Raw genomic sequence first — 26,547 nt, forward strand, 5'->3', positions numbered from 1 at the left:
GGTGGCGGCGGCGGCGAGCCTCACGGACAGCAGCTCGGAGGTGTCGGACTGCAGCGCCTCCGAGGAGGCCAAGCTGCTCTCGCTGGAGCTGGCGCTCAGCGGCAGCGACAGCGAGTCGCCGGGCAGCGCCCCGCCGCCGCCCTCGGCCGGCGAGGCCTCGCCGCTGCCCGAGGAGCCCTCGGCCGCCTCCATGGCCAGCAGCCGCCTGCAGCTCAGCACCTCGCTGGCCTTCTCCGACCTCACCGAGGAGCTGCTGGACGCCGGCCACGACGGGCTGCTCCGCGAGCTCGAGGACCTGCGCTCCGAGAACGACTATCTCAAGGTGGGCACGGTGCGGCGCGGCACGGCGCAGCGCCGCGTGGCCGAGTTCTGCTCGGTTTGGCGCAGCGTGGTGTGGCTCGGCTCAGCCTGGCCTGGCATCACCAGGCATGGCTTTGCATGGCTTGGTTTGGCCTGGTCTGGCCTGGCCTGGCCTGTCATGGCTTGGCTTAAAATGGCCAGGCATTGCCAGGCATGTCCTGGTACAGCTTGTCTTAACCTGGCAGGGCGTCACCAGGCATGGCTTCACATGGCTTGGTTTGGCCTGGCCTGGCATTGCTGGGCCTGCCCAGGCATCTCTGGGCATGGCTTTGCATGGCTTGGTTTGGCCTGGCATCACCAGGCATGGCCTGGCATGGCTTGGCTTAACCTGGCATGGTATCACCTGGCATGCCCTGGCATGGCACAGCTTAGCCCAGCTTGGCAAAGCATGGGCCAGCTCAGCTCAGCCCAACATGGCCCATCTGGGCCTGACATGGCTGGGCTGGGCTSGGCTCAGCTCGGTCCAGCGTGGCCCAGTTCAGGCCAGCATGGCATGACTTGGATTGGCACAGCGTGGCTCAGCACAGCCCATCTTGGCTCAGGCCAGCTTGGCATGGCCCAGCCCAGCTTGGTATGGCTAGAAGCAGCCTGGTCTGGCACAGCTTGGCATGGCTGAGCTCAGCATGGCACGGCTGAGYCCGGCTTGGCATGGCCGAGTGCACCATGGCTCGGCTTGATCCAGCACGGTTGGGCATGGTTTGTCCTGGCACAGGGTGGGATGCTCCCAGCAGAGCTCCTCGCCCTGCTGCCCTCTCTGCCTGCTGATGCTGCCCTGGCCCTGGGGAAGAGATTTTCCAGCTCATTTGCTTTCCCATCGGTTCTTGTGTATGCTGTCAGCGTGGTGCCTCCCTGCTCCCTGGGGCCTTTTTCCAGGCACGCAGCTTGGCTGTCTAGTTCACGGGCATATTTTGAAGGCAGGGCAGATGATGTGCTTGGGGACAGGGCTGCAGAGCCTTTCTGCAGAGGGTCGCATCGACCCGGGGTGGCTCGGCGTGGAAGACAGCAGGGCGAGTGAGCAGCTGTGCTGCCCCTTATGGGGAGGGCTGGGCGAGATGCTGGGTCCCCAGGGGTTGCGGGCATTTTGCATCCCCTGCTGTTCGGTGGTGTGTAGCTCTGGAGGAGATGTTTGTGCAGCAGTCTGGGCTGCAGAAACACCTGGGCGGGGATTCAAGAGCAGATGTCATGCCTTGGTGGCTACTCTTTTGATACCGCAGGTCGGAAAACTGGCCGGCTCTCAAACGCTGTTGCCAAAGTTTGTAAATGCTTTGGGATTTGAGCTATGAGGTGAACATCAGGTATTGGGTAACGGGCTCAAAGATGCTCAATCAGGCCCTTTGTCCATTAGTAAAGCCCTAGTTCACAGCTGGTGTCCGAACTCCTGCCAGAATTAGCAGCAAGAGCTTAAGGGCTTTGATTTACTGAGAGCTGGAAAAATACAGATGAGGCCCCTGCAGTTTCCAAGAATGCAGCTGAAAACGCTTCTGTTTCTGCGGATTGCATGATTACTTGGTAGATTTTCCCATGATCATCTTCATAGCAAACTGCAGGCATAGTGGGGCTTGGATATTTTACCCCCATAAGTAGTGACAACTTGAATCCCCTGGCCAGGAGTAGTCGTGAAAGGAACGCACAGCTGGATGCGTGTGCCCAAAATTACGGTGGTGATGTTCTGGTACCCTCTGCCCTTTGCCGCTGTGTTGTTTGGCAGATACGCATTTCTGTAAAGGTCCGTTTTCTCCTTTGTTTGTTGACTCCGGAAAGCCATGTCGTGCCGAGTATTGTAGGGCCACATTTGGTGGGGGTTTTTTTTGCAGTCCTGGCTGGTGGGGAACCTGTAGTTAAATGCAAAAACTTGCGTTCTGAAATCATAGCTAACGTGCTCCTGGGTCTGCCGGGGACGGATCCCTGCCTGCTACCGCGTGTCTTACAGTGCGCATTTCGAGCATCGTGGAGAGCGCGAATCTCGTGTTTCTGTAGTGGATTTTCCAGTGGGCGTAGAACGTAATATTTCCCCGAAGTAAGGCATGAGCTCGAGCGGCCGGGAAGCGCATCGGTGCTTCTGGTCTCACCTTCTCGGTGTGCGTGCCCTGCTAATAAACGTGTTCCGGTGTTTTAGCTCGCTCCTCCTGAAACTCGAGGAGGAGACCGCTGGGAGCGGTGCGCTGCACTCCAGCTGGTCAGAAGCCCCTGCCGGAGACGGACACACACACCCTTTGTCCTCCAAAAAAACGAGGGAGCTGCAGTATGATTTTTGCTCAGCTCCTCCAAGGAGGAGGAGAAAATCATGCTGGGCTGCAGCGGGGAATGGGGAGCTGCTGCTTATGCTCGGGCTCTTCCATAAATTCATGGGTTTGGGGCCTTAAGGCAACCTGGACCTTAAGATAACCTGTCCAGGGCAGCCCAGGTCGAAGCACCTCACCTGGGGACCCCAGTGCCAGAGCTCCAGGCCAGAGGTGACTCTGGCCTCAGAAGCTCACCACCCTTTGGATATTAATGAATCAGACTTGTCAGAGGTGACTGATTTTCTAAGGCTCATAAAAATAGCTGCAGATCAAATTTTTACCCATCAGAGCAGGGTAAAACCTGGCATGTGTTTGCTGGGGGGAGATTTTGGGGGAGGTGGCTTCTGCCGTGACTGTGGCTTCACCCCCTTTCAGGCTAGCGCGTAGTGCTACTACGCTTTTGTGATGCACGGGGGATTTTTGGTCTTCAAAACATAGCTGTTTCGAGCAAATCACGGCGCTCTGTAGTTGTGCCAGCTGGTGTTGCCTCTCTCCTTGGCTGTGATGATATGTACATATTTAAGCACACCTCACCCGCTTCTCTTTGCAGCACAGACCTTCTAAGGCTTAAAGAGGGGGAATTTTTGACAAAGGCTTTTGGTGAGACGTTGGCGGTGCAGAGAGGGACCTTGGGGCTGCGCCTCTTCGACCTCCCCATGGCTGTGGGGCCTGCGTTTCGCTTTTCTGTTGCGTGATGAGTCAAAACGAGACTTCTGAGATTCGCAGCCTCAAGCTGCTAGAGGCACAGATGAAATCAGCAGGGTTTGATTGATTTATTTATGTCTTCCGAGGGTCAGTTTTCCTCCAGCTCAGTCCTGCGCCGGGGAGGAGGGGAGGTCGTGCACAAGCCGCGTGCTTGGGCATCCCCGTCGGTGCAGTGCCAGCCCTCAAACCCAGGGCAGCCTGCGTGGTTCGGGGAAGGAGAGACGCGCTGGAAACCCTGCGGCTGCTCGCTCTTCCTCTTTCCGATCTGGTTGGGTTGTGCCTYTCGCTCCTCCGTCGATGCACGCGGGAGCTCTCTTGGGTGCCCCTGCCGTCACCCGCTGCAGACGGTTTATTTAAAGCCTTTCCTGGATGATGGGGCAGTTGCTTGTGTGCAGGTAGGCAGCCCTGGAAGGGGAGGAGGTGGCTTTGGCGTCCTCTCCCCGTCTCGCCGCGCAGCGGAGAGGAGAGGAGCTCCCGTCCCTGCTCAGCGGGTCGGAAAATGTGAGATGTGATACGGCAGCAGCTGCAGAGGGACCGGCAGACAAAGAGCGGGCACGGGAGAGAGTTTGGAGCGAGGGGAGGGGAAGCCTTCCAGCCGTCTCCTCTCCAAAGCACGAGGCCTATTCCAGAGCCTCCTAGCAAACGGGGATGAGCCCGGCCACCACCCTGCCATCCAGCCTGCCCTCTGCCCCGCGCCACCCCACTTCCCTTGGGATTTGCTTGCATTTCCCAGCTCCATGGAGGAATACTCGAGGTGGATGGGTGGCTTGTTTCCCCTGCAGCTGCTGGGGCCTGGTGGGATCTTTTTGAGAGCATCCTACAGATGCGCCCCGGCCCAGTGTGCTCTTCCTGCTGGTGCCGCCGGCCATCCCATTGCACGTGGGTCCGGCCCACGGCACGGGGCGATGCCGTGCATCATCCGAGCAGAGGCGCCCTGGCTCGACTTCGCAGCCCCTTTCCTTTCGGGATGTCGCACAGTTTGTGTTGCGCTGCAGCGAGCCCCCAGCTGTTGGCCTCTTAATTTATGGGGGCAGCTGTAAAGCTGAAAAATGTTGGTTTTTCTCTCCCTGGCGTGCTTTGCTCGCTGCTGGTCGGGAGGTGACGTGCTGGCAAGAGGCGGGGTGCCCACGCAGGGCGCAGCGCTGGAGGCTCTGCGCGGCTCCCTGCCCCGACGTGGAGGGAGGGACGGTCAGCGTTGACTGACCCTCGGAGCTGCACTAGAGCTGCGGTTAATGCATATAAAGAAACCTGCACGTCCGACACGCGGGTGGCCCCTTCCCGATACCGATGCCAGGCCTTTGCCCCTTTGCACGGGGGCGTCCCTGCGGGAGGGGTGCCGGGAGCGGCTGCCACCGAGCCCCGTGCACCTGGTCCGCCCCGGGCGCCAGGACAGCTGCGTTTGCTGGGATCTCGTGCAGGGGAGGCGCAGCGCAGCCCGGGGGCCCCGGCCATTTCCCTGTGGAAACCCAGTCTGGTGTGTGGGTTCTTTTTTTTCTTTTTTTTTCCTCCTTTTTCCTTTTTCACCTAGCAAATCATAGCATAATTCCCTCGTCTGTCAGGTGGGGGCTCAGTGTTAATTGAAAGCTGCTGCTTTTGTTCCGCAGTCTCGGCGGGAGGCTTCCTTGTTGCTCCTGGACAGTAATCCCCGTCCTCCCCGGGGGATCGCAGGCGCGCAGCGCTGCCCGACGGGCTCGGGTCTGCTCGACGGTGCGCCCCTGAGCATCCCAAAAGGGGGTGATGCTAAAAATGCATGCAGCTTCCAGCCCCATTTTTTTAAAAATGATTTACATATTTATTTTCCTCGGCTGTATCGTGCCCCTGGGTTGGAGGGCCGTGGCGCGGGGATGGTCCCTGCCGCAGGGGGTGGCCCGCGCCGGGCGCCGCTCTGCGGGGCGGTGGCACCGCGCGCCGTGGGCAGGCGGTCGCTGCTTGGCCGTGCCCCAAAGCCTGGCGTTGCCAAACCCCTGCAGTATTTTTACTCTCGGCAGCGTGGCAGCCGGTGATGTCAGCATTATTTGCCTGATCCTGTTTCGAGTCCGTCGCTGCTTTCTGCCTCTGAAAGACGGTGGATCCCGCCGCCGCCGACGTCTGAGCGTTGCACGGAGCGAATCCCCCCGGCCTGCCCTTGGTTTGCTGCGTTCGTGCAAGCGCCTGAGCTGGCACGTGCCTTCCCTCGGGTGCGGAGACCCGCGCCGTTTCCCTCTTCCCGCTGCTGCCCGCCGTGGCTCGCRTCTGCGGCCGTGCGGGGCTGTCACCGGAAAGCTCTGCCCCGTCCAGGTCTTGCCCTTTACAGCCTGAYTGATGCCTCTGTTGGAGGCCGCGGTCCTGCAAAGGCGTGCGTGAACGTGATGGCAGCTCTTGCCTCTTTCCGCTCTGAAAATGGCTTTTTTTTTTTTTTTCCCCCTGAACCAGACTGTTTGTACCCTGCCTTGCAGTTTCTTAGTTTCCTCAGTATCTCCTGGGGGGAGGCAGCTTCTCYGAGGTTTGCTGAAGGCTGATGATGTCTCTCGCCTTCCCCCATCAGGTGTTGATTGGTTCCCGCACAGATGAGTGGGGTGTGTTTGCTCCTGCAAGCCGTGGGCCCTCAGGYGTTCAAACAAGTCCCTTTGGGCTGCAGGTTCCCCGCATCTTTTCCAAGGCAGCTGATTTCCCTGGTAACTACTGTAAAAACACACAATTTTTGCTCCTTTTTGTGTGTGCAGGAGGCAGAAGATTGGGTGAGCAGGGGAACGGCGATGCATAAATGGACAAACACGTTAGCGTTCGGGCGCGGAGGTGGCGAGCGGTACGTCGGTGCCGGGATGCTGGCGCCGCGCCCGGTCCCGCGAGGAGGCTGATCGGTGACGTGCTGCTGGGGTTTGCGCGGCGGCTGTGCTGGGACCTGGGGGGCCCGGTGGCCCCGCGGGCGGCGGAGCAGCGGCGGAGTGAAACGCGGTGGTAGCAGACGCACCCGGGTCCTCCAGCTCTTCAGGTCCCGGAGGGCAGAGGCTGGGCAGCCCCTGCTGCTCCGGGGCAGCGTTTCCCTCCCCAGCGAAGTGGGGTCGGGTCTTGAGCTCCCTTCCCATGCGAGGGGGCTCTTCCCCTAACCCTCCGCGTCACCTTGCCTGGGCAGCGTCGTAGCCCCCACAAGGAATGATGCTGGAAAGAAGTCGTTCCTCCTCTCCTCCTCGGTGTCGTTCTGTCTCCTCCTGCCCGGCTCCCGGAGCGCGTGGAGGTCCTGCTGGCTCGGGTCTCCGGTCTCTCAGCTGCTTCTTGTGATTTGTGTTCGTGGCCTTGCTTATTTGCTCTCCCAGGTCCCCTTCTGCCCTCCTCAGTTCGCACTTGATTTGTCATCGTTTTTGATGCTTCCTCTTCGCGACACCCTGAATTTGAGATGTTTCCGAAGGGCTCCTCCCCGCTCCTGCCTCTGCTCTCGCTTTTATTTGCCTGAATTGTTTTCTTCTGCTTCTTGAAAAGATGCACCGTGACTCCGGCGGAGGTGCGGTCGTGGCGCGGGGGCTCAGCCGCAGGCTCGGCTGGCGGGGGCCCTTGGAGGGTCGCCCGTCGCCGCCCTCCGACCTGCTCTCGCAGGGAAGGCTTTCCTGCCTTTTCCCAGCTGACAGCTTCCCCTCTTATCCTCTCTCACTGTTGCCTCTTATCCGACACCTTTTGTCCGGGTGGCTTTCCTGGCAGTTCGTTACAGCCCGTATCTCCGGCAGCGTCCGATGGTGCCGCTGAGCTGTTCCACCTGCTGCARTCCGGCCTCCCAGCCCCGTGCAGGGCATCAGCTTTGCCCTTCTAAGCCCTCTTCCAACTAGCTGCCATCTTTCTGGCCTCCGATCCCAATCCATTTATTATGGCTTAGATGAACAGCTTGCATCCGAGGGAACGGCCCCGTCCGGGTACTGTGTCTCAAGCCATGGTTTGCAGTTGCAGGCTTGTGGGGCCGGGGCTGCACGCCGCTCGATGGATTTATTGGCATGACGGGCCCGGGCGAATTCCCGCCATCGGAACGAAGGGAGGCACCGCTTTCCCTTCCCTCCCTGCTCCCGGCCTTGCAAAAAACCCTCCGACCGAGCTGGGCACCCTGCGAAAGGAGCAGCTCGGGGCTGCGCAGCTGGGCTTTCTCCGGGCAGCTGCTCACGCCGGACGCGGGCGCCCCCCAAAATAACGGTTGCTGCCACCCGAGACGCAAACAAACGGAGCTCTTAACGCGAAGAGTCCGGGCTGCGCCACGGAGCTTCCTTGCAGCAGATCTTATTTGCAAGGCGTGCATCCAATTCGGGTGCAGGGGAAACGCGAAAGCGCCGAGTCCGCGGGACGCCGGACCCGGGGGCTCGGAGCAGCACGGCTTGCTCCCGCTCCCTGCGTCGCTCGAGCCCACRTTCGCTCGACGGAGCTGTCGCTCCCGCTGAGCGAAGGCGGCTGTTTCCTCTCGCTTAACCTCGGTGAACTGCTGCCTGAGGAAGACGAGTCGCAACCGGGAGCCGATACTGTCAGCGCTTGAATGAGATCCAAGCAGCCCCTTGTGCCTCTGCGTTTGCATTCAGGCCACTGTTTGTATTAATTTGATAGTGGAAGGTTTCCTGCGACTGCTTCCCACTGAATCCCACTCTGAATTTACGTTCCCTTCTTCCCGTGGTGCATGCGGTTTCAAGTTTGCTGTGCAGGATCTGTCCTTTGGAAGCCCAGGCCCACTTATCTGCACTGGAGTTTGTTGCTTTCCACCACGCCGTTGCAAAACGCCTGTTCACCTGYGGCGTGCAATGCGCTTTCTTCCGTGAAAGATCCTGAGCAATAGTTCCCCCGAAACCTGCCCAAGCAGCTCCCCAAGGTGGTTTGGCTTACTGGGGTTTTACTGGTCTCTCCAGGTTGACGAGACCACCATGTTGGGTGTGCGCAGGACCAAGCAGCGAAGTGCCTTGGCCATGGTACCGCCGTGGTCCCCTCGGTGCATGCCCGTGCCCCGCTCGGCTGTGCCGGCGAGCCTACACCGGGTGCAACAGCGGCGAGCACCAAGCGTGGGGGCACCCATCCTGGGCAGGGCTGGCAGGGGACCTTGGACCAGTGGTGGATTAAAGCCTTTGCTGGTCCGTCTCCTGACATGTGCTGCGTTTAGTCCCCATGGATTTCTGTGGCTGAGCCGGCCTACGGGAAGTTACTGAACGTGCTTGCAGTGATTAGTGCCTAAGACCCAGGGGCTGGACCATGTGTGGTGAGGCTGGCTGAGGTGGCTGGAGAGTGGATTAGTTAAAAAGCCCTAGGTGCGTGGCAGAGCCCGTCCCCAGCACCTTAGCGTGGTTCGTTTGCMCCATCACCCAGTGCTGTAGGCAGCAAAAGGTGTTGGTGGCCTCTGTGCCACTGATGCTGCTGGTGGGTCTGAGGACAAGCAGGACCTACGGCAGCGTCCTGAAGTTGTCTTTCATGCCAGTCTGGGTCTGCCTCAAGGCAAGAGCCTCATGCTCAGGGAGTTCATGGTGAGCATCGCTGTCCTGCAGCCTTTGCGGGGACCATCTCACGCTAGTCCTTGACCGGCCCAGCTGCAGAGTTAGCTCRGTGCAGCAGCAGCTCCCGCACGCTCTAAACAACGTGGGTCTCCTGAGAAAGGCATCATCGCGGCTAAAAGTCCCCGTGCGTGGCCGAGCATCCCCAGGACGCCTTGCTGCCTACATCTTAGGCACTCGCCGCTTTGGCTGCCTTTCCGGATAACCCTGTTCTCGCTGACTCAAGAGCCCYGGGCTATAAGCAAAGCGGAAGAGGGATGCAGTCACCAGGACTCTGTTTCTAGCCTTCAGCGCCAGCGTTTGTCTGGCGGGACGAGTGTGTTTAGCCTCGTGCGCGGCTTGCGGCCGAATCCTGCCCCRGCGAGTGCCAGCCCCTGCCGAACGCGGCACAAAGCGGCCCCAGGGCCGCGGGCGGGAGGAGAGGCACCCTTGGCACCGAGGCATCTGCGCGGGCAGGGCGACGTCGCCGCCTCCGTGCGGACGAGCTCCTGAGGTCTGGCCGGAAGATAATCCCGGATTGTCTAATTGACGTTCCCGATGTGTCAYGTAGCACTTAAAGATAACAGTGAGCGACTGTGACTTATCCCCGCAGCTGCTGTGCCTCGGGGTCTGCCTTCGCCTCTCGGGGCGACCCTCGCAGATGGGGCTTTGGGCGGGGGAGCGCGCTGCCGGGCGCCCCAGAGCCTGGCAGGGCGCTGAGCCCGGATGAGGCGGCTGCGGCGAGGGAGGGCGGTTTGCTGCTGCCTGGATTCGGGCCCGATTCGGGATGYCGTATCTCCTGCTGGCCGAGCACGCGCCTGGGATTACATCGCTGTTTCCTAGGGAATGGGAGGCGCACGGGCACCGCTTGTCTCTCTCTGCCTGTGCACAGGCCACCAGATGCTGCAGGACCTGCAGCTGCATCCTGGTTTGGCAGTGGCGGAGAGTTGGTGCTCGACCAGCCCTGCCCTGGAGAGGTCCGTTTTGGGGTGTCGGAGGGCGCACGTGCCAGCGTGGAGCAACACGTGCTCGCCCCCGCTGCCTTCCCTTGGGCTGGGCTGGTGTTTCAGGCAGTAGGTCACCGTCACTGGCACTGCTAGGAGCAGAGGGGCTTTGCCCCGGCGCGAGGCAGCAGCCTGGAGACCCTGTCCTTACCTCTGCCCGCCTGTGAAGCAGGAATTGCACTTAGCAGTGATTGGAGATTTTTAGTGGCATGGACTTTTTGGCAGGAAAACAGATGCTTGATCCATTTTCAGGCATGTGCCAGGTCTGACCGCGTTTGGTGTGGAGGATAACAGCCACAGTGGAAGTGTGGTGGCTGGAGCATTTGCTTGGAAGACCTGAGTTGAGGTTGCGCTAGTGGGGACTTGGAAAGAGCCTTGGTCGGTGCCATCAGCTCCACAGGGGTCTCCAGAGACTAGAGGGGACAGTCCTTGAATATCATCTGGGGATGCTGGCTGTTGCAGGTGGGTCTTGTGCCGGTTGTGGACTGAAAACCTGGATCAGGCTTTGGGTTGCCGCTGGTGCTGAGCGGGGAGCTTGCTCCTCCTGGCCCCGCAGCGACAGCCGCGCTGAGTCCCTGCSTCCTGGCCGGTGCTGGGAGGCTTTGCCGAGGCAAATGAGAGGTTTGTCACCGTGTAATTTAATGAGGCCAAGGAAGAGGTGAAAGGTGGACCCAGCTCTGCAATTGCTTCCTAGTGACAAAATGAGCTGAAACCTCTGGTGCCCTGGGAGATGAGGCCTCGTTTTTATCATTGGACTTGACGTGCTGGCAGCGCCGCAGCCTGCAAGGCTATTGTTCGTGTTCCCTTCTGCTCGCTGCCTAAATCCGGAGGCAGCCTAATGGGTGCTGCTCCGTGCCAGGCGTCCCTTGGCTGCTCACAGCTTGCTGGTGGGGAAGGAGGACAGGAGGGGTTTGTGCCTCTGCTCCTGCCCAGGGGACTCCCGTGGGCGGCAGAGAGCGATGGGGGGCCCAGAGCAGGCCGGGGCAGGTCCCAAAGAGGTGGGGGCCATGGGCTCTGGCCCCCAGGTTGTCACTCGCTGCCCCCCAGGCTGCAGGGAGCTGCTGCATATGTCTTCTCCCTCCTGCCTTGGCTCCTGGAGGGTGCTGGGTCTCACCAGCGCCGTGGCTCTGCRTGGGAGGGCATGAGGCTCCCCAGATGGGAAACGGGCCAGCACCCTTCTCCCCGTGCACCCTCTCCTCCATCCTGTCTCAGGACCTGGCCCCGTCTAGCAAAGTGGTGGCCGAGTTTCTGAGGTGTCCCACCGCGCAGTGACCTGTCTGTGGCACCTCTTGCCCACCCGGGGCTGTTGGTGGCAGCTTGCCCTTGCTGGGGTGTGCTGGCCTGGGGTTGCTGCACCACGTTGGGGCTCTTGGGATGCTCGGTGGCCCTGGGACTGGCCGGTCCTTCACCTCTTTCCTGATGGGCCTGGCACGGGCTCTTGCTCTTGTCCCCATGTTTCCTCTTCTCTCCTCGCCTCCCGTCTCCTCTCCGGGCTCCCTCCCTCGCCTGCCTGGCTCCCTCCTCTGACGCAGCTTTTCCAAGACGACCTACATTTTTTCTCGCTGTAGCTGCTGCTGCCTGCAGAGAATCCTCTCCCTGCCCCCACCTTCCTCTTCATTTCACTTCAAATATTTACGGGCACTCATGCCATCTCCCCGGGGCCGCCTGCCTCGCGGCTTCGGCTCAGCCGGTGCCGCGGGAGCAGGTCAGCGTCGCACCTCGGGGCCGTGCCCTTAGCCGCGAGCCAGCCCCGTGGGCGCGCGGTGCCTACGGCCCCGGAGAGCCCCCCGCGCGGCTGCGTCCCTCCCCAGGGATCACCTCGGGGAGAGGCATGGAGCCCGCCACCTCGGAGGGCACCGCAAGCTCCCCTTTGGGGCAGGAGAGGGCAATGGCGGCTTTGGCCGGGCTTTGGCACGGCAAGGTTTGGAGAGCGGGCGAGGACGCGGGGATGGCGGCGCCCGGTGCCYGGCAGTGCCCGTGTCGGATGGAGCCTTGGGACATGCTGAGGGCTCCTGCTCCTGGGGTTTTGCCTCCTGCCGCAGAGCAGGGGCAGTTTTTAGCTGTTGAGTCAGAGGTGTTTGCGTGCCACAGCTTGGAGACGGGGTCCCGCGGCACAGGCATGACCTGCCCGGGGTCCCACTGCAGCCCTGGGGCTGGCAAAGGTGGTGGCCACCGGCGCTGGAGCCAGGGCAGGCGCGGAGCCGAGGGGGTGCTGGGCAGGGGGGCGACCGCGGGCCGGGGGTTTGCAGCTCTCGCTGTTGGTGCAGACTGCCGTCAGCCTCTCCGGCAACAGCACCGAGTTACTAGCAGCCGTCCGCCTCCCCCAGCGCATGCGGCGGTCTCCTGGGGTCAGCGTGGGATGGACTCGAGGCCACCGCCCTTGCCTCCTCTCCCAGATAGCAGCCCCATTGCTCCGGTCTCAAGTGCAAGTGGAGCAGAAGACCTTATTGCTTGCGTGACTGCGGTCAAAGTGCTGAGCCCGACCTCATGCTCCGTGGGTGATGGCATGCTCATGGACGGACAGGCGTGGGAAACCGGGCCCTGACTGCTCCTCTGTGCTGCAGGATGGTGCCCACCTCCGTGCGAGTTGGAGACCACCTTTTGGCAGTGGGTTTGGTACTGGTGGCCCAGTTTCATGTCCAGATAGGATCAGTGGTTAGGACTGGTGCCTGGAAGAGGCACGAGGTGCCGTGGCACCCGTGAAGGCATGCCGTGCTCTTCAGCTGGCTGTGGCTCTCGTGRCATCGCAGCAGCCCACCGAAGCCCTCCAGATCCTCCCCTTGGCTGGTGCCCGGGCTGTTGTGCTTGCCACCAGCTGCGGGGCTGAGCACTGAAGTGGTGCTGTCCTTCAGGCGCGGGGATGGTTTAACATCCGTGTAGCCGGTAGGAGCTCATTTCTGGCCCGGAGGCGCTCGGTGCCACGGTGGCAGCGCAGGGCTGGCTTTTGCCTGGGGCATGAGCCTGCTGCCCTTTTCTCTCCCGCCGCACGCACGCGGGCCGCGTGGCACCGCGTCCTGTAATCTCCCGGCACTAATTCGCGGTGTTGGCGTCTGCAGGGAGGCGCGACGCGGCGCGAGAGCCTGCGCAGCCCGTCTCGGCGTGGGGCGTGTCGCCCTGCCAGCAGGGCTGGCGGGAGGAGAGCCGAGCCCCGCGTTCGGGAGCGAGGTGCCGTCCCCCCGCCTCGGTCGGACGGTGCCCGCGCCGCTSCCGGAGCGCAGGCGAGGAGCCTGGCGGGGGTTCTCCGTCTGCAAAACACGAAGCTGCTCGGAGGGGTTTGGTGGCTAGCGCAGGGCGCTGGTGGCGGTGGAGCCGAAGGAGCAGGGAGACGCGGGATGCAGTCCAGCCTGCGCGGCCTTGGGCGAGCCGCGTTACATGCTATAATTGCAGCTGTGCTCTGTGCTGGAGAAGCAGGATCCCTCCTATGGAAAAGGGAGGGTTTGATTTGCTTTTTTGTTTGGTGTCTTTTGAAGCCTAGAAATAGTCCTGCTCCGTTTCCAGCGGGATATCTCCCCGGCGTTCCTGGGGGCCTGGGAGCTTTCTCAACACGTAGCAAAAGGGAGCTCCGAGGGAGCTGAATCTCACGGAGAAGGATTTTCTCCTAAAGGCTCACAGCGCGTTGGGGTTAAATGCTGCCCTGAGCCAGGAGGCAGCGCCTCACCCCGGCGGAGCGTGGGCTGGTGGTTTCTGCGGTGCGGAGCCCGTCGTATGGCCCTGCTGCGCTACGGACCTTCTGGAGCAGAGCGAGGGCCTCCGCTGTAACGTCAGACCTAGCTTCTCCCCCCGGCCCTGGGTCCCCGCGCCGCCTCCCGGCCCGCCCCGGGGCCCGCGGTGGCACGGGCGCCGCTCGACTCGCGGGATGGCACGCCAGGCACCGCAGCCCGGCTCCGGACGTCTCCCCGGGCCCCTCACAAGAGGGACCATTCATCGGTGCTGGGAGGCAGCTGTGGTCTAAGGAGAAAGAGTCCTTTGCTGAGACYGGGGCGCGTCCCTTGGTGCGGCGGCACGTCGCCCTCCGGGGACTTGCGGGCGCAGTGTTCCTGGGCTGGGAGGCGACGCGCGGGGTCGGCGCTGCCACGCGGAGCCCCGACGCTTTGCGGCCGGCCGTGGGGCAGCACCTCCCGGCCCCTTCCGCCCTGCCCTCTCGCGGCCTTTGCTCCCTGCGCTTGGGCCCTGGGGCACCAAAGGCAGCGGGCTGCAGCCGTTCGGGCCATYGCATCRGGTTTCTGTCCCCACCRCGAGGATGGGGAAGGGGCTGCTCACTTTGGGGTCCTGTGGCAGAGCCGGGAGCGCCGTGGCCAGGCAGCACCCCGAGCTCCAGGGCTGCCACCACCGGCCCAGGAGGCAGCAAGGGTCTGAGCGTCTGCGGGGTGGAGGAGGGAGCCTCAGCRCCGGGTGCCTTGGGGAAAGGAAAAGAGGAAGCCGGTAGCGCGTGTCTGCAGGGATCGCATCAGTCTGTCCTCTCCCGGTGCGTGCYGTGGGCACCTGGCAAGGCCGGGTGCACGGGGCAGGTCCCAGCAGGGAGAGGTGGTGGCCGGGGGGTGGCTGTGGGGCACCCGCGTGGGGCAGGCCTCTCTGATGCACGTCTCCCCTCAGGATGAGATCGAGGAGCTGCGCGCGGAGATGCTGGAGATGAGGGACGTCTACATGGAGGAGGACGTCTACCAGCTGCAGGAGCTCCGGCAGCAGCTGGACCAGGCCAGCAAGACCTGCCGCATCCTCCAGTACCGGCTGCGCAAGGCGGAGCGCCGCAGCCTGCGCGTGGCGCAGACGGGGCAGGTGGACGGCGAGCTCATCCACAGCCTCGAGCAGGACGTCAAGGTGAGGCCGGGCAGCCGAGGCTCCCGTTTTTACTTTCCCTCGGGGCTCCTGCACCCTGATGGCAGGGGACATCTTTGGAGAGAGGACCTGAGCACCCCGCGATTCAGCGTGCAGGAGAACCGGGCACGGGCGTGTTGGTGGGTGCAAGGGCCAGGAGGGGTGAGGGTGGCTGTGCCCTGGGAGCTGGGTCCCACGGTGTCACCCCCATTGCTGGGGGTCTGGTGGTGCTGGGTGGCCTGGGAGGGGGCAGACAGTGCAGAAAGCTCTTCACACCTTGAGGGCAACCATCCCTTGATGGGGCATCACCGTTCCCCTCTAGCCGCGGTGGTGCAAGAAGGGAGGAGCAGCGTTCTCAGCTCACGGGCAGTCGAGGAGGAGGAGGAGGAGGAGGAGGAGGAGGAGGGCTGGCTGCGCCGGAGCGGCCGCGGAGCAAGGGAGGGGGCTCGGCGCGGGGCCACGCTCGCTGCCTGGGCAGGTTTGAACTGCCCAATCGCTCCCCGCGCCGGCGGCACGGGGTGGGCGGGGGGGGGGTTGCCGGGGCCGGGCCGCGTCCCCAGCCAGCCCCTCCTGCGTGGCCGGGGGGCCGCGATCAGGGCCGCGGCCCCTCTCCCGCAGCCTCCCGCCGGAGCGCCACGCGGCTGCTCCCGGCCACCCGGGCTGGCGGGCCGCGGGGGTTCGCCCGTGCCGCTGGGCGCCGCGGCCCTACGCCGCCCTTGGCGGGGGGCCGGGGAGGGTGCGCGTCGCCCGGGGCCGGGGGTCCCGCAGCGGCCTGATCCCCAGCCCGGCCGCGGGACCCGGAGCGGCGCTCCCTTACCTCAAAGGATAGGAATTCGCCGGGGCCGCGGGCTGGCGCAGCACCAGCGCTGGGGGCAGGGAGCAGGAGGGGGACGGCGAGCGAGACGGGGGGGGGAGCCGGGGCGGCTGCGGGGCGCGGAGCGGCTGCCGGGGGGGACGAGCGTGCAGGGACGCTCCGCGCAGTGCCGGCTGCTCGCCCTGCCCTTCCCCTGACGCCGGGAGCGGGAGCCGCGGGCGAGGAGCGCCTCTCCCCTCCGCGGGCGGCGAACCCCCGCGGCACCGGGGCCCCCGGCAGCGCCCCGGCTTCGGCCTGGCCTCGCTGCGCCCGGGGCTGGGGCAAGGGAGCCGCTCCGGGGCCGCGTTGCCGCACCCTCGGCAGCCGGCTGCTCCTCGAGGAGCTGCGGGCGGCTCCGCGCGCCGGCTGAGTGCTCGCCGAGCGCTCTTGTTGAAATGGCCGCTGCGAGCGAGGGCTGCGGCGGCGCCCGGGCGCGGCTCTAGGGCCGGAGAGCGGCTCGCGGAGCAGCTCGCGGGTCTTCTCGAGAGGCGAGAGCGYGACGGGGAGGCGCTCCGTGCCGTTTGCACGGTGATCCTTGCACGCGGACACGTGTCGAACCGGGAACCGTGGGTCCTGCTGCAGGAGAGGTGCCCTGGGCAGCTCCCCGCGGGGAGCAGCGGAGGCTTCTGGCCGGTTTTGGGGGCCGGGGGGGCTGCAGAGAGCAGAGCTCAGGTGACGGGTGCGTCCTAAGCCTGTGTCGGAGCCGCGCGGTGTGCCCCTGCGCGCTCACTCGCGCCGAGAGTCCGGGCGTGCAAATCTCCCGGCAGCTGGAGCCAGCGCGGACGGACGCGGGGTCGCAGGGCCCCTCGCTCGCCCGCCCTCGGCAGCAGCGGGGCGCGCGCAGCCCTGCCGGCGGCCGGCACGGACAGGTCCCGCTTGCCAGCCCCTCTGCATCCCGCTGCTCTCCCCTCCCCGTGCCTGCTCAGGTGCCGCCCTCCCCAGGCAGTGTTTTYGGGGAGCAGAGCAGCTCCCCGTGCCGAGGAGAGGGGAAGCGATGGGGCAGCGCCCGGGCAGCTGCTCCCTCCCGGCTGCTCCGTGCACGAAGCCGGGGGCTGGAGCAGCGCGAGATCCCTGGGCAGCGAGGCCGGGCTCCCGGCCCCGTGCCGAGGAGCAGGGAGGGAGGGCTGCYGGCCCCAGCCGCTGGGCTCCACGAGGCCTCGCGCAGGTGTGGGCTCGGCCCGCTTCCTTCGCCTGGCTGCCCCGAGAGCGGGCGCAGCCCTGCCTGCGGAGAGGCGACTGCTCCGTGCTTTTCCATCCTTGCTGTCGGAGGCAGGACGGAGTTTGATCCGGAGCCAGCGAGGCCCTTGCACAAAGCAGTGCTGGAGTTGCCAAGTGCCCTAGCAGCAGAAAACAGCCCGTCCTGGAGCAGAAATGTGCCGCAAGCGGAGCCGGAGAGGCTCCTTCAGCTGGGCCGCTCGGGCTGGAGCGGGGCTGCGAGCCGGTGTCGTGCCGCCCGGACCTGCCCGGCCCCGAGCACGCGCRTGGCAGGGCTTTCGGAGCCCCCGGCCGGCCTCCTGGGCGCTCGGGGCAGGGATACAGGACGCGGGGCTCTAGCGCCCGGTTTCCACGCCAGAGCCGAGCGGCGCGGGCACGTCTGTCGGCGTGYGCTCCCCCTCCCCGGAGGCCAGCGTTAGCCTCTTGGCTCGGTTCCCGCGCGTGGGAATGAGCGCTTTGTTCGGTCAAGTGGGAAATGGGCAGAGCTCGCGCTCGCTGCCTGCGGCTGCCCGCTTCCAGGCACCGGCGCGGCTCGGGGACCGTGCCCGGCACCCTTGGGCTCTGCCGGCCACGAGGCGATCGCTCCCCGGCCCTGCTCGAATAGCTGCGGGGGTTAGGCGGGGGGCACCCTCCGCTCCGGGGCAGCTGGGAGGATTTTCCGTAACCCGATGCAGCAGCTCCCCTTTCTCCCCGGGGCCTGCGTCGGGAAGCCCTCCTCCCCGGCTGTCGTGCCGTGGCTCTCCTGGCTCGGCACGCACGGCGCTCCCTCTCTGCACCGTGGCCAGACACTGCCTGCTTCGGTGCTGGGTGTCGGCTTTTCCAGCCCGTGGCGGGTGCTGGCCTCGGCAGCCTTGCGGTGTGGTCGGCGTGCTGGGCCCGGGAAGCGGCAAACGGCAAAGAGCATCCCGTGGCATGGTGACACTGCGGGGGAAAGCAGGGCTTTGCCAGTCTGTTGTCGGTGGAGGAGCAGGCGCCTCGGAGGGGAGCGCAGGGCAGGCGCAGGGCAGCAGTGGTCACTGGGCACGGTGGAGAGGGCACGCACCGAAAACGCAGGAGGTCTCCCGCTTGCTGCGGTTTTGCCGCAGGCCTGCCACGGGCACGCGGCACTTGTCCGTGATGCAGCTTGTGGGTGCTGGAGGGACGGTGCCCAGCGACCTTCCGGCTCCCACTGCAACGTGTGCCGCAGGCCAGCGAAGGGCTCCCGCGTGTGCCCCTTGTCCCTGGCTCTCTCCGGTGGCGCTCACTTTGGAGGTGCTGGCCATCTGCTCTCCCTGCCATTCCCAGCTCCCTGTTCTGCCTGGCTATCCACTTATTCAGATCTCAGCCTGCGGCCCCGTGGCAGCAAGGATAGGTGATTGCATGGAGGGTTGTGGTGCTTTAGCATGGGAAAGAGCCCATCTCTACTCCTGGAGGACTCATCAGAGTCTCAGAAATGGCTTGAGGATCTCCCTGGGCGCCATCCAGGGGCTGCAGGTACATGCAAGGTCCTGCCCAGGCGCTCCGAGCAGCTGCAGTCCCAACCCCGAGCGYGCTGCGCCCAGCCCGATAACATCTGTGTTGTGTCCCCAGGTGGCCAAGGACGTCTCTGTGCGGCTCCACAACGAGCTGGAGGCGGTGGAGAAGAAGAGGATCAGGCTGGAGGAGGAGAATGAAGACCTGCGCCAGAGGCTCATCGAGACAGAGCTGGCCAAGCAGGTGGTGCAGAACGAGATGGACAAGCTCCGAGAGGTGAGGGGCACATGGGGGAGCAGGGACATGTCCCCGGGTGGAGGACGGTGGCACRGGGGAGGCCAAGGGAGGGAGCGCGAGGCGTCGCCAAGGCGCATGCCGAGCGGTGCAAACCGATGCCCAGCTGTTAGCGCCGCGCGGGGAGAGCCAGCGAGGCTCTGCCCGTAGCCAACTTCGTGGCCCCCCGCCGCGGGAACCCCTGGCCCTGCGCGCTTTGCTGAAACCCAAGATGCCCGGCAGGGATGCTTCTGAAACCCGAGCAGCGCCTYGCTGCTCTGCCTCCCTCTCCGCCGTAAACGAGGCACGAAGAGCAGGGACGTCGTGTCTGTGACCGCAGCGGGGCTCGGCGCTGCCTCTCTTGACGCGTCCTCGGTACAAATGGCTCTTCCTAAGCCTGACATCCCTGGCCGTGCCCGGTTCCCTCTAGCCGGAGCTGTGCACGATGCGTGTGAATCGCGTGCAGTGGGGACCGCGCCGTTGCCCTGGCATAGTACCCGGTGCTGGCCGTATCCTGCCTGCCCGTGGGAGGCGATGGGCAGGCCAGGCCGCTCCCGCGCTGCAGTCCCGCGCTGCTCTGGCTCTTCCATCGGGAGACGAGTGGAGGCGGCCCCCTCCTGCACGCGCGTTGCTAATTCAAACGGGGCGAGCGCGGAGGGGCTGCGGAGCAGTTGTGTCCTGGCGGTGCTGCTGGGGACCTGGGGCGCCGGTGAGCCGGGCGGGATGCACGGTCCCTTCTGTGCCCGCGTGCCCCGGGCATACCCATGTGTGCAGCCCTGGAGCACGCCGTGCCATGCACGGTTTGGGGCCGGCTCACGGCCAGGAGCGATGCCACTCCCCGCGTGGCAGCAGACCCCCCCGGCTGCTCGCGTGGCCTCTGCCCGCTGGCACGGGCGGTTTGCCGGGCTGGGGCCGGTCGGGGTAACTGGCCGTGTCCGCTTGGCACAGGGGAGTGGAGCTGCCTCACTGGTTCCTGCTCCGTCCTCGGTGACGGAAAGGCATCCTGGTGACAGCGAAGGCTTGCAATCCATCACGGCACTCGTAACCCACTTCCCTACTGCCCGGGACGCCGTGTCCCCGGGGAGCCTCTGGAAGCGTCGCTGGCTGAGCCGTCGGGGCGGCGCGCTGGAGGAGATGCTGCGGCTGAGCCTCGCTCCCTGCCGGCCCCGGGCAGCCGAGCCCTACGCGGGAAAAGGAGGCAGGGAGGCCCCGAGCCGGCCCGTCTGCGGTCCCCGCTGCCCGGCCGGGCCGCGCTCCCGCTGCTGGGCACAGCAGGGAGCTGGGACGTGGCTTGGGATGGCTGGGGCTGCTCGTGCCCCGGCTGCAGTTCGCGTCGAACCCAGCTCTTGGCGAGCTGSGCGGCCGGGCTGGGTTCGCTCCATCCCCTCTGCAGCCCGCCCAGCCCCAGAGCGCTGCAGACGGGCAGCGAGTGCTGTCCATCCCCGGCAGCCTCCGCGCGCGGGCGTGAAAGGGGTTTCTGCGCGCCTGGAGAGCACAGACCGAATAACGAGTGACAGCAAGGGGAGCCAGGCTGCGGGAGCGTCGCGCCCCGAAAAACAGAGGTGGAGAAAGCGGCCGCACGGTCTGTGCGTGGGGATGCCTGAGAGGCGCTGGCGTCTTGCCCCGGCCAAAGATCGCTCTGGCCTGCCGTCCCTGTGCCTCTTGACGCGAGGTGCCGGGGTGCGCGGGGCAGCGTCTACGCGTGCTGGTTTCTGTGCAGTAGCAAGGGAGACGCATCCAGCCGCGGCTTCCAGCAGCAAAGCAGAGCAGACTCGTATGCGAAGCTGCCGGGCCGTTAACGCTGGCTCTGCTGACTCGCAGAGCACGGGACGCGAGACGTCTCCTCTCTGCAGGTACGCGAGGCCAAAGGGGACGCAGCAAACTGGTATGGGACCTGCTCAGAGCAAAGTCCGGTGCCCTGAGGGGCGAGGAGCTGGCTCTCCCTAGGGCTGGTCCAGCTTCAGCCCCTTCTTGTTCAGGAGCCCAACGGAGAAGAGCACTTGGGGCCAGCAGCCCTCTGTTCGAGTCTCCTGGGGGTTGCACATCCATGCTGGTGGGATGTCCCTGGAGACRAACCTGGCAGTCCCTGCAGATGAACGTGCAGGGGCAAAGCCGGACTCTCTCGGGTGTTATTGTAGTGAGYGTCTTGGCTTTCCGGCAGGCTGGTCAGGGCTCGCACAGGGCCGTGTGGGCACGCAGGAGCCGGGCTTGCCAAGCAGCATGGATCTGGTGCGCAGGAGCACTAGGTGTGGCACGGTCCGTCTGYGAAAGCCAGCAGGTATCCGGCTGGGATTTCACACTCTGCTGCTGACTTATTTATGCCTCTGCTCTTGGAAGGCGCCCAAGTTGCGGTGCTCCGCGAGCCAGGTGCCAGCGGAGGCTCCGAGGAGCCCGCGTGGGTAAAGCGGGTCCTCCCCAGCAGAGCCCTGCGGTGGCGGAGCCCCAGGCTAGCAAGGGCATCGGGTTACTCGCTTATTCCGGAGGACTAATTAGACAAACAAGTGAGTTAACGGCCCTCGGCACCTCCTCTCTCCTGGCTGGAGGGAGCAGAGCAGCAGCAGAGCTTGTTAGTAGCGAAGCAAACAGGAACCTGAGGCTGGGGCAGGGCTGGGCTTGCCCCGGAGGGCAGATTATTTCTCCCTGGCAAGCGGCTTCTCCCATAATTGGATAACTGTGGGGATGAGCCGGTAATCGCTGGATGCTAGGCGTTTGCGCCTCTGGCTCTACCCCACTACGGCAGAGGGGTCCTTCCCAGCGGCATCTCCCAAGAGCCTGGGGCTGGCGCAGGAGGCAGCGGGACCGGTCCAGGTGCCCTGCCAGGGCGGGAAGTGGCACCAGCCGGGCGCATGGAGCTGCCCGCCGTGGGAGTCGGGGGCCTGAGGCACGGCCGCAGCGATGACAGGCGGTGCCCGGCCCGGGGCCCGGCTCTTGGGGGGCTCGGGGCCAGGCAGTGCCCTCTGCCAGCTCCCCCGGCTGTGGGGCGAGGGCACGCCGGTCCCCAGCGCGCTTGGGACGAGGGATGCCGACGTGGCACGGCCTGCCCTCCGGAGAGCGATTGCAGCAGCAGATGCAGCGATGGTCTTGGCCTTAATAGGAAAGCCTGGATCTCGGTCCCTTGGCACAGGCAGCGGCTTGCATTTCACAGCTGCTTTCTTTGGCTGCCGGGCCTCAGCGCCAGGCTGGAAAGAGGCCCAGGGCGGCCGCGTGCGTAGGCTGGTGTCCGAGGGGCCCTGCACCGGCCCGCTGCCGGCGGGCGCAGACCCTGGCTGCCCCCTCTCCTCGGGTACGGTCCCACTGCGTCGCCCGGCCTTGCTCCTGCTCCGTGCCCGGAGGCTGCCCACGACCCCGGGAGCCCCAGGGTGGGAGGGAGTGGGAATGTGGCTGGGGACACCTCAGCGCTCGCATGGTTTCCCCTACCTTTCCTTCCCAGGTAGCCGACCCTGCTTTCCCCCCACCTTGGCCCCGGGCACCTGCTTTTTTCCCCTTCTCCCTTGCGGCTCCGTCTGACGGAGACGCGAGTGACGATTGCCTGGGAGCACAGCTGGTCTCCGGGCTCGCCGGTGCCCTGCGCTCCGGGGATTTACAGCCCGGCGCAGGGATCCCGGAGCGTCAAATTCTTTTGCAGCGGCATTGCTTGGGATTTACGAGGCAGAGCTCCCCGGGGCAGGGCCAGGCCTTGGGGAGCGCCGGGGCTCCCGGCAGCCGCCTGCGAGCRCTTGGGCTTGGTGCGAGCTCTGCGGCGGTGATTCATCCCTGCCGGGAGCCGATGTGATAAAGCCGCAGCCTCGTGAATGAGATTTAATTTGTTTTCTGGGTGCTTCAAAGGCCGCGGGCTGGAGGAATGACGCATCCCCCAGCCAAAATCCCTGGCCCCGGCGCTCGGCTGAGCACATATGGTTCAAGAGGTAGAATGAAGTTCTTGGGTTGCCTTACCCAGCCCTGCTGCCAGGTGCTTCGTCTGCACGGGGCTCTCCTGGGACCTTCTCTGCTGCCCAGGTGGAGGGAGGAGGTGATGAGGAACATCCTCATCTGCCGCTCCCAAACTGGGATGCCCCAAGAGCTGTCTCTTGGCCGGGGAACTGGATTTCCTGCTTTATCCAGCTCTGACAGGGCGACCTGTGACTCAGTCTCTCCGTGTCTCATTTCCTGCTCTCTCACTAGTCGTGTGGTGCTCGATGCCTGTAACGAAAATTTCTGGCTAAACTGCACGGCATAAAGCTTGGCAGTCCAGGTCCTCCAAAGCAAGGGGCTGCAGCCCACCGGGGCCACGGCTCTGGCATTTTCCTGGGTTTCACAAGCTCCTGGAGAGGTCGGCATCGCTTTTCTGGGCTGGCCCCGAGGGATGTTGCAGAGCGGGGTCCTGCGCGCGGCGAGCTGGTCCTGCTGTCCTGGAGATTCGCTGTGGGTAACGGCGCTCTCTTCTCTCTGCAGAATTCCTTGAAGAAAAGGGGGTCTCGTTCTGTCGGGAAGACTGAGAAGAAGCCGTCGGTGCAGGTATTTGTGCTGCACGCATTCGGGACGCGCGGTGTCGGCCTGCCTGCGCCAGAGGCGGCGGCACCAGCCGGGGGGGTGCTGGTGGCTGTGCCTGGCACAGAAGTAAGTCTTGGGCATGGTGGTGACATCCCCTTGCTTGCAGGGCTTTTCTGCCTTTCACAGGCCTCTGCACAGGGGAGGAATTGATGCGCTGGGGCATCTCCATCGTCCTCAACCACCCTCTTGTCTCACTTATCAATGGGGCATCAGTGGCTGGGCCAGCGGCTTTAACCCTTTGCTTTTGTCACGACCCAGTACTGCAGCATTGAGTTGAAGGACTTGGCTTTCACAATGTGGAGCTGCTRCTCGTCTAGTTTGGGGCTCTTGCAGCCTCCGTCCCTCCTATCTGCGCCGGCAGTGATGCTCGAGGGATTGCCCGAGCGCCCCGTTGGGGAGCGGAGTACCACCTGATGGGTGGCAGAGCTCCTGCGGGCTGGGGCGTCCCGGCTSGGCTCCTGCCATGGCGCAGAGGGGGGAGTGTGGGACAGGCAGGAGATTGCATGGCTCCAGCTGTCCTGCAGCCGCGGCCTGGGGCGAGTGGTGGTGCTGCAYGAGGGGATATTTCCCGTCTGTCTGGCCTGGGTGCCCGTGCCTGAGGGGCGCAGGTGTCACCATGCACGGTGTGGTGGGTCCAGAGGGTTTGAGGGACAGCTGAGATGTCTGTGGGGAACAGTTTGATACTGTGCATTTCCCAATTTTTTTTCTGTCCCTGCCATGCTACAGGCTGCTGGACAAATGCAGGAGATGGAGTATTTGTCAACTAGGGGGGAGGATTTCATCTGTCACTGGCTGTTGAGATGAGTGGCTGTGACTTCCTAGGTCTATTACTAGGACTCGCAGGGGCAGAGCTGCTGTTTTGGTAATAGATATGGAAGTGCCTTATTGCTTGTAAAATCCACTTTCAAAGGCAAAAGATCTGAAAGGCCTACTTCTGAGGTGGGAAAGGATCAATAAGTCGGAGCTTTCCGTCCTGCCCCGTCTGGAGATTGGCCTCTTGTACGCCCTCAGTGTGGAGCTCTGGGCTGGATGAGCCAAGCCTGGTGGCTGCAGGCTACTCCTGGCAATGCCAGGACCTCCGTCGCCTGGGGGGTCAGGGGAGGAAATGCTGGAGCGGTGCTGCATTGGCCTCAGGAAGCTGCAGCGAGGCGCAGCTGATGTCGCAGTCGCGTGACAACGTCTGTTCACAGCAGCCGGCACAATCCCCTGGAAGTCGGTGGGGCTGAGTGACCCCACTGGAGGACTGAGGCTGGTAGCCCTAGGCAGGGCAGAGGGACACCCGCGTATGCTGGCCGGCACTGGAGGAGCAGCTTCCCTGCAAAACAAAGCAGGGATCCAGCTCTCCTGCAAGCGGCATGGTCCTCCGCTCCCCAAAGCCTGAGCAGGGGGGAAAAAAACACCTGCCATGCCCTGCTGAGAGCATCTCGGTGCAGGGACCACTCAGCACCCCGCGGGTTTCTGACTTGTCGTGGTTGCCACATCTGTCCCTGTGCAGCCCTGGGACAAAGATCTCCAGGCGCTCAAAGACTTTCTCCGTTAGCCTTTCATTTGGGATCCCCCTCTCGTCTTTGTCGCGGGGAGGCTCTTTCAGGCTAGCTGCTGTTCCCAGGGACCCGTTCCCCAATGGCAGACCATCGCTGTGCACCTACGCCTGCCGCCGGCCCAGGTCGTGCCTGTCCTGGAGACCGTGCAGCGCTCCTACGGCAGCCCCTTCCCGAGGCCGAAATACAACCCTACCTCCGCCTCTCCTGCTGAGAAGCCAAAGGGGACAGGAAACCAAACCCTGCCCTCGGCCGCAGCAGCACAACCCTCTGCTTCTCCCGCCGTCGCCTTCGCAGACAGCCCCGCTGCGGCGCCGCGGCCCAGCCTGGGAACGTGGGGCTGGATGTGGCCCCCGGTCTGCGGTGGGTCTGTCCCTCCGAGGAGGGCAGGAAGGAGCTGGCCCTGGCTCAGAGCTGCGGGCAGCACCGGAAAGAAAACCTCAAGCTTCCTGGGGCTGCTGCGAGCTCTCGTTTCACTGGAGGAACTGCCATTTTCAGCTGGCGTCTGCTCGCTGTTCTCTGCGCGCTCTTGCAATGCTGAACTCCCACCTCTGGGCCGAGTACAAATAACCCCCAGAGCCCAGTGGTGGCTGGGGCTCTGGAGACACAAATATGGCATAAATGCCCCAAGCTGTGGCCTTCTGTCTGCTCCCCGGCCCCCGCGGCTGGGGCGTGGGGCTGAGCCGGCTCGGCCGGGCGCCTCTCGCAGAGCGCGGCCCCTCGTGACTCGTGGGTGGCTTCCTGGGCTCGCTTCCTGCCCAGCCGGCCTGGGAGAGCGTCTGCGCTCGAATGAAACGCGTGGCGGGGGGGCAGACTCGAAGTCGAGGTCTGTTCTCTCTCCCCCGGGCCGCAGGAGCGCTCAAGGTGGTTTTGGTCCTAGCCCAGGTGCTCAGCAGCCCCGTGCCTGCCCCTCTTGCTGCGCGCTGGCTGCGTCGAGGGCCAGCGAGAAAATCCAGCCAGCTGCCTTTTTCCTGGAAAAACAGGAACTGATGTCATGTCTGCCCCAGGCGGACAGCGGCGAGCGCGGAGCTAGCCGTTGCCGCCGTTAATCTCCGTAGCCAATTATGAAGGGCACGCTTCTGAGGCAGAATATAGCTTTAATGCGCCTTAGCAAGGTCACGTCTTTGTGCAAGCGCTGCGCGTACCCCGAGGGAGCCCTGTTTGCAAGCCGGCACCGGAGAGGAGGCTGGCTTTCGGGACCTGCTGCTCCCACCACCTTCTGCTCCAGGAATCGTGGCTACATGCTTTGGAAAAAGGCTCAGCACCCCCAACCCATTGGACACGCAGTGGAAAACGCACCCCTTGCTCGGGTCTCTGTGCACAAGCAGGTGCCAGCCTTGTTCCTGCAGATCCGAGCGTGATGCGCTGCTACGCTGGCGCCTCCAGGAGCTCCGTTTGCTCTGGCGCCAGCCCCAGGGAAGGAGCATTGGGTGCTCAGTCCCTGCGCAGCGGCTCCTTGCTCTCTCCCAGGAGCTGCGTGCAGGAAAAGGGCAGCAGGCTGGATTTTCTCCCTCCAGCTCTTGACGTAACCAGCACTAGAGGAGCACGTGTGCAGCTGGTGACACCCTGGACTAAGACCAAAACCGCCTCCAGTGCTCCCATGGTCCCATGAGAGGCACCTCCCCCCCTGCACCCATTACAGCCCCGGTCGCCCGTGGGCTCATTAAGCAGCCCTGGAAGGTTGCAGAGTAAATTGCTGCTGCTGGGTTTTGGGCGATGCGACCGTGGGCATGGCTGGGGGGTGTTGATGTGAGTGTGGATGGCCTGGCGCCTGGAGGGATCAGAGGAGCTCCCGCAACCCCCCGGGGGAGCCCTCGCTGACACGGAGCGGTCCCGGGGAAGCTTGTTTCTCCCAGCCGAGAAAACAGGAAGCGAAATGAGCTCAGGGAGATTTGTAACCAAGAGGCTCTTTGTGCGAGCGCGTGTGCCTGGGAAGAAAGCGCCCCGGAGCGCCCGAGGGGCCAAGGGAGAAACTGCCAAATTGCACGGCTTCCTAACGGTTCTGCTTGGGAAAGGCAGCTGCTGCGCCTAACGGCCGAGCGCAGGGATGCCTCT

At 64.3% G+C, this 26,547-nt stretch overlaps 1 protein-coding gene across 2 annotated transcripts in view; it reads left to right on the top strand.

Annotated features, from left to right (window-relative positions):
- The first annotated feature begins 247 nt into the window (after positions 1–247).
- SOGA1 (suppressor of glucose, autophagy associated 1) overlaps positions 248–26,547 on the top strand; it is a 40,487-nt gene continuing 14,187 nt past the window's right edge. Inside the window, exons 1-4 of one of the 2 annotated variants that reach the window (XM_026076763.1) lie at positions 248–322; positions 14,407–14,631; positions 18,266–18,424; positions 22,853–22,915. In XM_026076763.1, coding sequence (XP_025932548.1) covers positions 14,434–14,631; positions 18,266–18,424; positions 22,853–22,915 — 420 coding nt within the window. In that variant the 5' untranslated portion in view covers positions 248–322; positions 14,407–14,433. The remainder of the gene's footprint in view (positions 323–14,406; positions 14,632–18,265; positions 18,425–22,852; positions 22,916–26,547) is intronic. The other variant, XM_026076764.1, reaches the window with a different exon arrangement.

Source organism: Apteryx rowi, unplaced genomic scaffold (assembly GCF_003343035.1).
Source record: "Apteryx rowi isolate R43461 unplaced genomic scaffold, aptRow1 scaffold_44, whole genome shotgun sequence".
Lineage (NCBI taxonomy): Eukaryota > Metazoa > Chordata > Aves > Apterygiformes > Apterygidae > Apteryx > Apteryx rowi.